The sequence below is a fragment of the Nipponia nippon genome, unplaced genomic scaffold (genome assembly GCF_047370975.1).
Source record: "Nipponia nippon isolate SJK-2023a ecotype South Korea unplaced genomic scaffold, ASM4737097v1 scaffold_1, whole genome shotgun sequence".
Classification (NCBI taxonomy): domain Eukaryota; kingdom Metazoa; phylum Chordata; class Aves; order Pelecaniformes; family Threskiornithidae; genus Nipponia; species Nipponia nippon.
Window position 1 is genome coordinate 34,487,730 of NW_028262290.1, and position 14,269 is coordinate 34,501,998.

Genomic DNA, 14,269 nt, shown 5'->3' on the forward strand with positions numbered 1-14,269 from the left:
CTAGGCCATAAGGAATTGGTTATTTGAACTAAAGAGCTTAGCAGCATCCAATAAACATTTTATTTATTAACATATTTAAGAAATAATAAACACGAATGGCCCAGTCTCTAAAAATATTTCTTTAGAGGAAAACATGCTAATATGACCCAGGACTTCCCTATATTTTATATTTTCCATTTTACTTCAAAATAGGTATTTGTACTTATGATTAGTGTGAAATTGAAAACAGTCTAGTTCTTCATTTATGCTTGCGTGGCTAATGCTACTGTAAATCATCAAAAAGTTACATATATATTTGTTTTGCTTTAAGGCATGATTTATTCTATTGAATTATTTGGATGGCTTCTTTTACGTACGTTGGAAATAAAAACTCAGGCCTCCCTATGGTATAGTTTTAAGGTTACTGTTAGTGGCATACATAAAGCACCATACAATAATATATTCAGATGAAGAAAACAAAGAACATTTATGAGCTTTGAATTAACTGTATAGGAGTAACTGCTAAGAAAATATAGCAATATTTAACACAGGATTCAAAATATTGTTATATATCAGATTTTCAAATGAATTTTTCTCCCATGTTTACTTTTACAGATTTTTTTCATTAAGATATATATGTAATTTAAACTTTTTGGTGGAAAGCAGTATACATCTTCTGTACAATAATGTTACAGCTTTATACAAACTTTAGGAATTATAAGAAATGGCCTTTATTATTCTCTTCCAAGTGCTCTGGTTTCACTTGCTTGTTTACATTTTACTTGCTAGACTCAAACAACAGCAAATACTCTGAATGCCTTGCTTCCTGGAGGATTCTGTAAACTGAAACATAAAAACATTCCTGGTGTTATTTTTAAGACTGCAACACTCCAATGATGACTTTTGTGAATTGTTAAACACAATTCTAGGATCCTGCCACTCCTGTGATCCTTCCTGTGACTACGTGTACCTTTAACTATCTAAGAACTTTTTTTAAAGCTGTTACAAAAAAAATTACATAAATTTCAGATTAATTTTTCTTCCAAGCAGCTTATTAGGAACAAATCATAACATAAAAAAAAATCAAGTAGTCCTTTGCAACGAGGGATTCTGGTTTAAAGAATAAAGTTCTATTGAAGCAAAATACTAAAAAAAGTTTTTAGGAAAAAGAGAAAGCATGCATCTTATGCTCACTATTTTAATAACTATATTCAGATAGAACTTGCAGACCTAGGAGATCACTTGTTTGTTAGTTGCTTCTAAAGAGAATTAATATTTTACAAAAACAAAGGAAATGCCTTCTGAATGGATAAATACCTGGCTTCAAAAGAAATGAAACAAAAATACCCAACTGCAATGAAATTTTTTTAGAATAAATATTTTTGTCTTATAAACTGAACTAGCATGTTATATTTAATATTCCCATTGTTTTCTCTTTTGCAAACCCTGTCTGAGGCATATCTGGGAAGGAAAGGCAAATGGAGGTGAAAGTAAGGAAAGGCACAATGAAACAGGTTGCCTGCAACAGCATTACAGTCCATCTTCTTCTGCTTCACAGAAAACTTGCACAGGACTATTTTCCAAACCGCTGACCTTCCAAACTTTACCAAGATGGTAAACTACAAATAATGATTAAATTTGCAACACTTTTCCTGGCTACATCTCTTCTCAATGAGGAGATTTAGATGGAGAACAAAAGTGTCAGTAAGGAAGCACTGTTTCTGAGAGAACTGGATGGTCATGTGGAAAGGCCAAAGAGTAGGTAAACCAAGTCATTCACTAAGCAAAGGAAATCTGTATTTTACAAGTTTCCAGGTTTGTTGAAAGGTTTTAGGGAAAGAGGCAAGACATCCCCCTATACCCCATTAAAAAACAAAACAAAACAAAACAAAAAACCTCTTATTTTTTCCTACTTCCCAGTTCTCTACAGAAACTTTTGGAGGTTTTTTCCCCACACAAATTTCTTGCAAAGCCTATAGTTTTAGAGGTAACAATCATTCTTAGCTCTACAGGACTAAAAGAGTGATACAAGTTTTTTTAAGGTAATTTCTCTTTCTTCCTTTAGAACCTGGTGAACTCTTTCCGGGATTAAATTTAATCTGCAACATGCAGCCATATGTTATCATCATGATAACGTACAAATACACTGAATACAACTAAATGAACTTTCTCCATGTCTTTCAGAAAAACACTGTTAAAAACAGTCAAACCATTAAAAAAAAAGAAATTAAAAAATATGTTTTAATGATTGTGAATGTTAATGTTTGTGAATATTATTTATGATCCAGGCTCACTGGTTCAATACCATGTAAATCAGTAATGATTTACTGATTTTCATCATGAACCAATGAACTTGCATCAGCTACTAGTACTGTCTACTGCAGATCCTCTAACTTGGACAGAATAAATCATTAATGTTAATTTTGAAAAAATCCTGAAGAAAGCAAAGGCAATTTTCTTATCAAATATTGTGTTAGTTGCAACAGAACCAGCAAAGTAAACAAGAGGGTTATTTTATTTCATAAGCAGCTTTTTAGAGTAATGATTTATGAGCTTAGAGGAGGCAGGCAGCTCTGGTACCACAGCTTCTCCAAAGTCAGCACAGCTGTTACACAAGCTCTGTAAATCACCCATGTTGGCCTATTCGTTTGGTTTCTAGCACTGCCTCAGGTACAAACAGACACAATGCAAGACTTTGTAAATCTTAACGAGGTGAAGGGTAAAGTGTAATTTTTGAAACTGGGCTCTGTACCTTTCTGAATATATCCCATTTTGAAAGGAAGCAACGTACACCTTTCTTTTGTCTACTGGCATAACATCAACATAACCGCCCTGGTCGCGGACTACACCAGCATGTACTGCTGCCCGGCAGATACTGGATATCTAAGAAAGAATGAGGAGAAGATTAGTTTTCATTCATCCTTTTATTTCAAAATTGTTTAGAAGAAAACTAATAAAGACATTTAAACCAAGTTCTAGGAAACATAAAATAATTATATTTATTGTATGACTAATTTTATTAATCTTACAGTATTTAATTCAGTTTCATAGGAATTAGGCCAATTTATAGCAGTACAGATACTGCCTCTTCAAAAATCTCCTGCAGCATGACCCCAAAATCATTTAATTCAGGCTATTTCAGTTCAAGGACCAGGAACATGTTTGAATTCTTGAGCCTTTCAAAATGTTGGGGCTCTATCAGCCTTCACTTCAACAGCAGAGAGGTAGTGAAACTCAAGCCTTAGTCCCATTAATTATTATAGATCAGGAGATTCAGTTTAATCTCCAGCCAGAGCCAAACAGGGGAACCGTAGAACAGCAAAGGCACACTGCAGTCATATGTTTCTAGGAGGATGTCATACCCCAAAGGTGAAGGATAGACCGCAGTAATTCCATCTCTAGGTGCAAAACCTCAAACAGCAGTTCAATATTCAAAGGGAACACCACAGTTTCCTATCCAGGCATGGGAAAATATTAAAAGCTAATTAGATTAAAGGTATAATCTGAGCATCAAACAGAAGGCAGAGATCTAAAATCATCCCTTAGCTATGACAGTGGGTTAATGGCAGACTAATGGCTTTGGCTCCTTAACTGTGAGTGAGGCAACAGTCAGGAGGTAAAGACTTCAAAATTGCTTGAAAAGAATAATTTTTAAATCAGGGTCTAATTCCACAAACTTTATGTAGGCAAAATTCTCTGTGAAGTTAACAGCAGTTTCATCTGGGTGAAACCTAGATTCTCTGGCTATTAGTTCCTCTCACAAACCTAAATAATATCCACAGAAGGACTGATCAGTGACAATCTTGATAATGTTCATTTAAATAATTGATTTAAACTTGCTGTTCTCTACAACTCTTTCAGCATTTTAAAAATTAATTGCCAGAAGAATGAAACTTCTTAGACATGCAGAATGTAGGTCCCAATCTTCAATACACAGCATAGCAAAGTGTAGCTCCAGCTCCAGTGAATCTCCACTTGAAGCCAAGTTGTTTTGTGGAAAAAGTCTTCACTGCAATAGGTCTCTCCTCAACCAACCTTAAAAACTTAGCCAATATAAATATCAATAGCTGGTCACACAGACCACTATTTAAACAAGAACTGCATTTCTTCCAATTATAATTGGAATAATTTCTATCTGTTACCGTAGCTATTTTGTAATCTCAATGCTATATAAAATCAGGAATTTAAAATAGCAATGATTTTCCTACTCTCATTCCAAGCATAGAACTTGCCAGTTTCACTGTTATATAGTTTGTCTTTTAATGTTACAGCATTTCTAGGAGCAAAGATTTGAAACTGTTTATGCAAAGAATCTTTTGCAAAGTCACTTTAGAGTTTTTCTCTTCACCCTGCTGGTTGCAGTTTTTGAAAATGCCAGAAGGGATGCCATTTATGCTTCTCTGTACTTTTTTCTCCTCCTCCCAGGGCTACAAGACTTTTGTTATATCCTGAAAACCAGCGGTTGCCTTATTTTTAGGATTATAGTGTCCTTTATGTATTCATACTATGGGAGTAACTTAAGATCAGATTGATCATCTGCAATTTCAAATATACAGGGGAAAAAAATGGCCTCTGCAATACAGGATTACAGTCTAAAGAAACAAAAGATGAGATTTACAAGCAATTAACTGCAGTGAAGAACTAGAACACTATTAATTACTAGTACTGTAATATAGTAGCAACTTTGTTTTCAGTTCACATTGGAGATATAAAAAAACCTAGAAGTACAATTAGGGAAAAGAAAGATTAAAGTTGGTCACCTCTGTAATAGTAACCAAAAGGCTACACTTTGTGTACATCATTAGATAGATAGATACCTGGCTATTCCAACGTTACCTGGAAGTTTCCAGTCAAGTAAAAAAGAAAGGAGAAGTCAAGGGATGGAGATTTTGACAGAAGAGGCTGACTACTTGTTGGAAACTATTTCCAGTAAAGGATGGCGTCGTTGTTAGGGTTGGTACCACAACTGGTTACCGGATCAATGAAGAACGGCTAAGCTAATGCACAAGATTTTAAAGCTAAAGGCAAGGCGCTTATATGCAACATGTGAAAAAGCAGAGGTCAGAAGAACGGGGTTGATGAGGCCAACTCAGAGGCTGTTTTCAGATGAAAAATAAACTGCTATTCTGATTCTGCTTTCCACATGAGACTGGAGAACAAATGTGCATACTTTTTGAGTATATGAACAATTAAATAAGTACAAATTCATAATTATGAATTAGCTCGTAAGAATACAGATGAATAAATGCATATAGTTTTATCAATATATACAGAATATAATTTTTTTGAGAAAGTACTATCTGCTTTCAGCTTTCAAGAACTTCTCACTGGCTTGAGCAATCTTCATCTAAATGGAATCAGATTCCAGTACCGATGCCATAATATTTCCTATACTTAATAATATTATGTCATCCTGATCACAAATTCCTTGAACTGTTAAGGTGAACCTCCTGTTAATTTAAGCAGAGCAGGATTTCACACTTAGCTCTATCACAAATTTCAGCATATTATTGGTATTTTATATTAGCAGCCTTATGCCACTCTCTGGACGTCTTCATCAGAGATTTGGGGTTGTTTCTTTAATTTTGATGAACTCACTCCAAAGGATATATAAGGCAGTATTTTTAAGTTAACATAAACATTTTATACAGCATTATATGACCCCACTTTATTGCTGTGCTGTGAACCCTCTGAAGTTCGTTAGTATTTAACAGGTCATAGAACCTGAATACCAAGCTGCTTAATTATTTTCCTTCTTCAGCTACTCAGCAAAATACCAAGTATCTACCACAGCACAGCAGTACTCTGCAAAGGCATTTTAACCACAAGCGTCTCTCCCTCACCAACACAGGACTATACAACTATTTAATAGCTTTTTTACATCATATTGCTTATATTTCACCACAAGTAGAGAGTTATGAATACTTCTGCACAAGTATTAGGGAAATATTTCCATATATGGTTACTGAAACAAAAATTAATATGGCCAAAGTCCTCAGATGGTATGAAATTATACAACTCCTTCAAATTCTTTAGATAAAAGACCTTTGTTGACCTCTAGCCCCCAAAAGGAGGCTCAATTTTTTTGTAGAATTGCTCAGTCAACACCCATAATGTAGAGTCACTACTGGTAAGAGATTGTCTTTGGGAAAATGTTGCCTACTGTGAAAACAACAGGATAAATATAAACCTTAATTTCTTTAGAAATTCTTATAAGGCAACCGGAATGTAGTTAAGAACTTCTACCATCTACACATCTAAGGTGTGTCCATTAAAATAAAATTTTACCAAAAAAATCTGCAAGGGAAAGAATTTTCAACTCAACTATTGCAGCCTCTCCTTCTCTCTATGACATGTTTATTATTTTGGTACCTCGATAATCCACGGACTAACAGCAAAAACAGAGGACAATCTCTGTACAGGCAGGTACTACAAGATCATCTCCAGCAGAGTTCAGACAACCACATCGGGCCTGACATGATTCAGTTCTTGGGAAGGTTTTTATTTTATTTCACAAATGAGGTTATATTGAAAAGTGCTTTAAAAATGCAGATATTGTTAAAATGCTTGTCAACATGACATGATTTTGAAATTCCAGAAATAAGACTCAAAAAGTTTTAGACAAAATGGATTAACCAAGTTGAAAGGTGGAACCAACTCTTCAGCACAAGATCGGAGGAAACTTTCTTTTTTGCTCGCCTCCCAACAAGAGAAAGCATTGCCATGTGGAAAGTCTTAGCAGTGGGGCCAGCAGAGACACAAAGCACAAAGGTGGCAATGTGTTTGGGCCACATGCAGAATGAGTAATTTGTACTTCTGTCTGCTGAGAACAACACATACTACAGTTTTTATTCATATCATAATAGCTCTATTCAGAAGGAAACTAATTGTATCATAAACTCAGAATTAGAGATACTTTTGTTTTAAAGATCTTGCAACCTACCTCAAGACAAGTGAAACAAAGGGAGATCAACTAAAAGAAATAGAAGGTATAGAGCCCATGGGATGGATATTACATGAAAACTCCACACACACACAAGTTTATAGATGCTGGCTATATGAACCATGGTCACACACCAAGAGTCAATAGCTAGCAGAATGGAAGAATGGAGGATGAAATAATGGAGGGTTTTGTTTCAATTGAGTTTTTGTTTCAGTTGAGTTAGGGACAGTCATTGCAATGTCAAAGTAAAAAAAGAACTAGAGGAAAAAAAAGGGTAGAAATTCTGTGGGGCACTACTGATAAACCAGAGAATAACCCTTCTCAGGAACAGGGAGGAAAAGAAGTCACCGTAAAATATTAAATGAATTTAAGAATGAATGTCCGATCAGACCAAAGCCAGAAAAGGAAAAGTTTAACTAGATTTTCATGAATACTACAAAAATGGTCTTGTAAAAATATCTTTTTGCATTAGTGACATCTATTAATGTTATTTGCTTTTTGTCTTAATATCTCTGCAACATCTTCATTTACTGACTGCAAATGTTCAATTCTCTGTATCTACGAACAGATCTTTCTGTGAATACATGAAAAACTGAAAAAGAGGATACATTTATGAAATAGATTATTCTCTATAAACACTTCACCTGAAACTAGTTCAGTAATAAATTATAAAGCACAAAATACCCAATCATATTATTTAGTGAAAATTTCAACAAAAAAGTATCTTAGCTTTAAAATAATTTAAATGTTGGCAACACAGGAACATTATAGAAAATTGCATAATGGTGATACCATTGATGGGAACATCTATACAAATACAGGCAAGACACTGTCTATAGCTGAGGTAGGTGCCCTAGGACCCCTTCTGTAGGAAATGGAGAGGAATAGACCTCTCTGTTAGGCAATTCATCTCATACTGAGGTAGACGCTCTGAGAAGGTCAAATGAATTCTGTTCTACAGATGCCTACTTATCTCCTTTACTACTATACTGTACGTACTACAAACTACTATAAACATAACCTAGAATAGCATCTTCAGTGTAGATATCTACCCTGACAGCATCTGAAGTTGATAAGATGACTCCCATCCTTGGTTGCTTACCTGTATTTACGTCCATTTTTTCCTAAAAGCAGTATGGCTGCACACATTTCTATACAATGGAGATGAATAATGAGATAGTACATCTAAAATAATTTTAAAGCATAACTCTATAATACTAATTGAAATCACCTGAGACTACTCCAACCAAAGCAAATACATATTCTGAGATGTTCTCCTGTGTAAGTTAAACAGAAATGGGTCTTCTTTCTCCTACAACAAAATCATTTCTAACTCGCTGGGAAACTTCAGCTTTAACCTTTGATTGCAACCACAGGACTGAAAGAAAATTATATCTTCCACAAAATGGACTTCTACTGAATCTATTTTCACTGCCCCTCTTATACACATTAAGGACCCAGTTCCACATGCACAAATCAATTTACTTCCTGAAGTGGAAGTACTTCTCATACATGTATCACTACTCATGGACAAGGGTGTTTTCAGGACAAGTTACTCAGGTAATCTAATGGACATTAGTTAGTTTCAAAATAATGATGAATAAATATTTGCATATTATTTTCACACATTTCAAAGTGCTGGAAAGTAGTGAAAATCATCACCTGATCCAGCTGGTTGCCATACTATTCCTTATGACAGCTAAAAGACGGTTAAAACATACAGTTTACTGGCAAAAATGTGAACTGCTATCTCTGCCACTACATCCTGGCTTCTCCATAGAGAGATGACAAAGGAGAGGCATAAAAAAGAACTTTCTTTTCATTATTTCTACCCACTTCAGAACCAAACATGACGTAGAAAAGACAGAAAGAAAAAGCTGACTAGGAAACAGAATGACAAAAAAAATACAGTATTAGTCTGTTAAAATAATATGACAATGTGAGATACTTCACACACATATATATCAAAATCCTACTGAAAGGATGTAGCTATCTGCACAGAGAAGAAATATCCAAAATAATGAGACTGTGGGCATTTATTTTCAGAATAATTTTTTTTGGCTAGTTTAATCTGACAGAAGTTATGGCTGCATCAGGGTCTAAAGAGTTTTAAATGAGTATGCACTGCCAATACTGAACAAATCAGTGGGAATTTTGATAAAAAATTGAAAATATGGGTCCAGACACTACTGAAGTCTACACTGAGTTTTCAAAAATCTTTCCACATCTTCAGCAGCTGAGTACTACTAACTTAAATGGGAGCCCCTGAAAAAGACCTTCTGAAAAGACTAAAAAATCAGCATATGGAGAAAAACTGGACATCTATATTATATCTTATTATCAATACTTTATAGCTTTTCATAGGATTTTATATTTCATTATATAATGCAATGTAAATCACTATACTTACATCAGAATAAATTTGTGTTCCAATTACACGAGCGTAGTGTGGATTTGCCTGCATACAGTTGCGAGGACAATACACCCTGAAATATCAAAAATAAACCACACACAGTTAGGAAGAACGATATCAGAGTATTACTATATCATATTCAACATCAGCATTATTGAGTATAAATCAATTTGATGATGCACACATATGGGTCCATAGTGATATGAAAAGGCTGTTGGTTTTTGAGGCTTTGACAATACAGGTGAAAGCATTGCTGATTTAACTTGTGGTTCATAATAAAGTGCTTGAAAACATACTTCAACAGGTCTGGTCTTCCCTTTGGATAAGCAGATGGTGTTCTTGTTCAACGTATGTGAGGCCAGTAGAAAAGCCAATGAGAGAAGAGACTGTTCACTCATACTATTATTAGTTTCTACAGCATCCTATACAAACTGTACAGTTTAATACCTTCACAGGACAAGCATATCTGAATGAGGACCTGCTATGATGCTGATGACCTGGTGATGTAAGCCAATTTAGCAACTTATACTGAGGGTGAGCACTTGGCATCTGGGGCTAAAAAGAAAAACTTTGGAAGGTAATGAGATTCCCAGCTGATTCTAGGAAATTAGAAATCCACTGAAACAAAGACTGTCTTTATTCAACTGCATTTTGTTAACCTTTGAGAAAAACTCTATCTGTGCCTGCTATAGCTCCAAAATGCACAGGAAAACCATGTGGGAAGCATCTTGTCTGGTAATCGTGATATGCTACAAGGAAGAAGTGCCTATCAGCTCCAGGTCTACTCTGAGCTGTTTCATTTAAAAAATGGGTCATGCCCCTATTGACTTTGGAGCCATCCTACACAGGGCAGCCCTGGGCAAGCATTATTCTCCGGGATGCCATCCATGCTCTAATCGATGTTCGGCATGTCACACCACTTGGGCATGCTACAGTCTTACTAGATGGGTAATTAAAACAGGCTGATGCAGCTAGGAAAGAGATTTTTGTCTGAAGGAAACAAGATGTCAAAGAGGCCTTTTGAAGACCTGGTGATTTATGATTAGGGCATGAGAGGGAAAAATGAGGTTGTGCAATCAATGCCGTAGCTGATTACTGCTTGTAACTCCTGAGACTACATTTTCAGAATTAAGTTAAGAGCATGCACAGAATCTTGAATGAATCACTGCTGTTGTGAAGTTCCTTAAGTTGATGCATCAAAATTAATCAGTCATTTTCAACCTTACTTTTATTTTTAAATTTTCTTAAAGACAGACCCTATTTTTCTCTTAATGAAGCTAGTTTTAGTTTTTAATAATGAAGAAAAAAAGAAAAAGATAGAAGTATGAGACTGTACCCATCCATTCCTGCATTCCGCTCCTTCGCTTACTTCTCCACATCTTCCAGCTAGAAAGCCAGGAGTCATAGCCAAACACCAAACAAGTCCACGGACCCAAGTGCTACATCAAGGGATGTTTTCCTAGCAGTTCTGGCTTTGTACTTGCTTCCTGTATTGGCTGTAGGATTGCTATGAAAGTAATCCTGTGGATATCTCCAGCTTAGCTTGTGGTAAATCATGCTACAGTGTATTTACCTTTGACTCATCTATGGTTTTAAGAACTGTTACTGATTTCCTTCCTCAAAATATTGTGACACGGCTCCTTTCAAAGAGTTAAATGTAGGCTTCAAAGAAATGGCACATATATTTAAAGCTGTTAACTGACCTGCAGACCACACCTTATCTTAACAATACATATTTCAATTTTTTTGCAAACATATTTGCTTACTCTATCCTCCAAAATTCCCAAACAAGTTGATAACTTCTAATGATAAATGTCTGTATCACATCCTTTTCTTGTATCTGTTTCACCAGCAAATAAACTGAAATAAAATGTATTTTGCCCAAGGTCCATAGATTCACTTGTACAGCTACTGTTGTCACCTTTATCAATGACAACTATAGGTAATTAGTAACTGACAGAAAATATGGCAGCACTTTGAATTAATAAGACTCAAAGAATTTTACCTTGGGCAGTGTGAGGCTGGTTTTTGGAATGGGCACAATTGTTCCACTGTTGTTTCACAGGTGATAGCTTGAACTGAAGAAAGTAAAACAGAAACGAATAAACGTGTGCTATTTAGAAAAAATGTAACTCGTAGTAGTACTGAGTTTATAAGAAATAAATGCTAACCTGTTACTTTAGAGACAGTGAAGGAGTTAGCAGACTGGTATTTTCTGAAAAAGAAATAATAGAAATAGTCAGTAAATAACACCTCTCAATGATTTCTTCTATCTAGGAGAATTGTTATTAGAGAATTTAGAGAAAAAAACGCAAGACATTGTCCTCAATCAATTTTTTCTCACTGCATCCCCTCTCCCCGGTTGTGCATCTATTTAATGCAATGACACATTTACTTCGTACTCCTAGTGAATCTGTTTGAAAACCAGGAATGCATGTTAAACTCTTTCAGTAATTTAACTTGCTAAGAGAATACATGTGCTAGGAACAAATTACGCAATCTATTTGTCCATCAAAATGTAGCAACCAAAACCTGTGGTTGAGAATTGCCTAGAAGCATCCATCTACCAGAAGAGATCATTTGCTTTCCCCCAAAGGTTCATTCCTACAAACAGCTCCAACACTGAAAAGAGTTTCTCCTGGCAGCCTTTTTGAAAAATTCAGTAAATTTCACTTCTGGATCTTGTGTCTATGTTAAATTATCATCAGTATCACTATAAACCCAGTATAACATGTAAGTCTGTTTTTCTGAGTAATTATACGGTGCTCAGATGTATCTGTTTCCTGCTGTTATATAAAATCAGGTACATACATTCTGTTATTACATTACAACTGATAAACACTTCTATTTTACTCCTTTTTATCTTCTATTTTACTTCTCTTTTACTCCTCTTAACTCATTGGACATGCCTCTGATTCTAATATCTTTCATCTGTAACAAAGAAGCTGATGATGCTTTTGGCACCCATAAAGTTATTTATTATTAAAAAACAACCAACAACATTTATTATTAAAAAAATTATTAAAAAATAAAAAAAAATATTAAAAAAAAAAAAACAAGGAAAGGATTCCCTATCCTTTTTGCTCCTTTGGAGCAAATTACTCCTGTGTGCTCCATAGCACTGCAATTTTTATTGCACTGGTTTATTTAGTTGTATGGCCCACCAATTTCACATTTGCTCGCTTATTGGATTCCAATTTGCTTTCACGGAGTTAGCTCATACTTCTTTTGCCCTAGCGTTGTCAAACACTGATGTGGGAATAGTTCACTGTATTTTATTGTTGATTAGCTGGCTGAGATATTGTTAAAAATGGTATTCTATACTATGAAAATGCAACAGTTGAAAAAACACCTGTATTGGCAATCTTGATTATAAATCAAAGGAGCTGAAGATAAGGAAATTTGCTGTATGTTGCACTGACATTCCCTTTTCTGCCTTTCTGTTTTGCAATATGCAGTAGAGGTGAGATCCGATTCATTTCATCTACTCATTGAATAGATACATAGTTTATGCAAGGTCTCTCCATCTAGAGACACCGGCAAGAGTCAGGTAGCTGCAAGGTATCCCCGTCCTTATTGATGGGCCTTTTGAAGGTGGAAACTTTGGTAAATCATCTTTATTTATCCCAAAGACTTTGATTTATAGACTGACTTATAAAGCTGATGCCTCATCACAGTATTTTGTAAATTCACTCTAAAAGGTGATGTCCTAAATACTACAGGACATTAATGAAGAACTATGTCATCTATGCGCACACATAGCAGCAGGAGTTTCCTGAAATATACTTGTAGATAGGAAGGCATAGATTTGGTCCTTTACCAGTCTTTTATCTATAAGGCATTTAATTTTTTTTTACAACATTTGAATCACAAAACCAAAATCCAAATGACCATTACTGTTCAGCAATGACACGATTATCCATGCCCACAGCAAACAAAACTAAGTGCTAATACCTCGCTTTGAGTTCCGATTCTCAGACAATAGGTGCTAAACACAATCTGTAGACTGGACACTGGTACAGTTTTGTCTCAGATGGCATAGAAACACAGAGATTTCAAGTGATGGGAAATCAATTCCTTCTAGTTTGAAGATTTTCTATAGTTTAACTACTCCTACATTTATAAAAAAGCTGGCTTCTAGTATGTTAGTATCGATATAATCAAGATTTACTTCTCTCTCTGTCTCAAATAATTTAAAAAAAAGATATTTGTCTGTATCTTCATTTTTTTTGGGGGGGTAACTTAAACCACAGTCAGATCATCAGATGACCCAAAGAAACAGATTGATATCAATGCCTTAAGTGCTACCCAGGTAGCCCAAATTATAGGCCACTGAATTTAGTCTACCTGGTCAGTGTTTCTCTCTATCCTGGATTAGCTAAATCTGTTGAAAACAGAAATTATGAAAGGTGTCATAGCATGTGGCATTTGTTTGCACAGCAGAGTGAGAGCACAGCCTCTAACAATTACCTGTCTCCTTACCCTCAGGTTCACACCTGAGCCAAATATTCTCAGCAAAATTCTGTTTTCTTTCAGTTCGATATTACTCATACATTAACTGTTACACACATACTACTATTACACATATACCAACTATAGACAGAAATAAGGACAGCAATGTACATCTCTGGAGAATACATTAAGATATAGTGAAGTGTAATTTGCAAATACTAATAATATCTCAGATTCAAACATACTAATATCGATGTTGTCCTATCATTGGATGATTAAATATGGAAACAGCCAAGTATTCTCCACTTTTATGCACTGCTTTTCTGGGTTTTCTTTTAGCATGTCAACAAGTACTTGGACCTGTTTTCACATACCAGTCTTGGGGCAAGCACCTGAACAGTGTGGTACACCTCCATATGACGCTTCCACAGTATACACTATTATTCCATCACTGACCAATGCAGAAATTGTGCAAAATATTG

General features: G+C 35.2%; 1 protein-coding gene across 7 annotated transcripts in view; it reads right to left on the reverse strand.

The window, feature by feature from the left end:
* Positions 1–387: 387 nt before the first annotated feature.
* CRISPLD1 (cysteine rich secretory protein LCCL domain containing 1) overlaps positions 388–14,269 on the reverse strand; it is a 42,936-nt gene continuing 29,054 nt past the window's right edge. For 5 of the 7 annotated variants that reach the window (XM_087751262.1, XM_087751257.1, XM_087751279.1 and 2 more), the window contains 5 exons: positions 11,507–11,550; positions 11,341–11,413; positions 9,333–9,408; positions 2,732–2,862; positions 388–822 (listed from right to left, as the gene is read on the reverse strand). In XM_087751262.1, the coding sequence (XP_087607388.1) occupies positions 771–822; positions 2,732–2,862; positions 9,333–9,408; positions 11,341–11,413; positions 11,507–11,550 (376 nt within the window). In that variant the 3' untranslated portion in view covers positions 388–770. Of the gene's footprint in view, positions 823–2,731; positions 2,863–7,015; positions 7,515–8,024; positions 8,074–9,332; positions 9,409–11,340; positions 11,414–11,506; positions 11,551–14,269 lie in introns of those variants that run through there. The other 2 variants (XM_087751263.1, XM_087751273.1) reach the window with 2 other exon arrangements.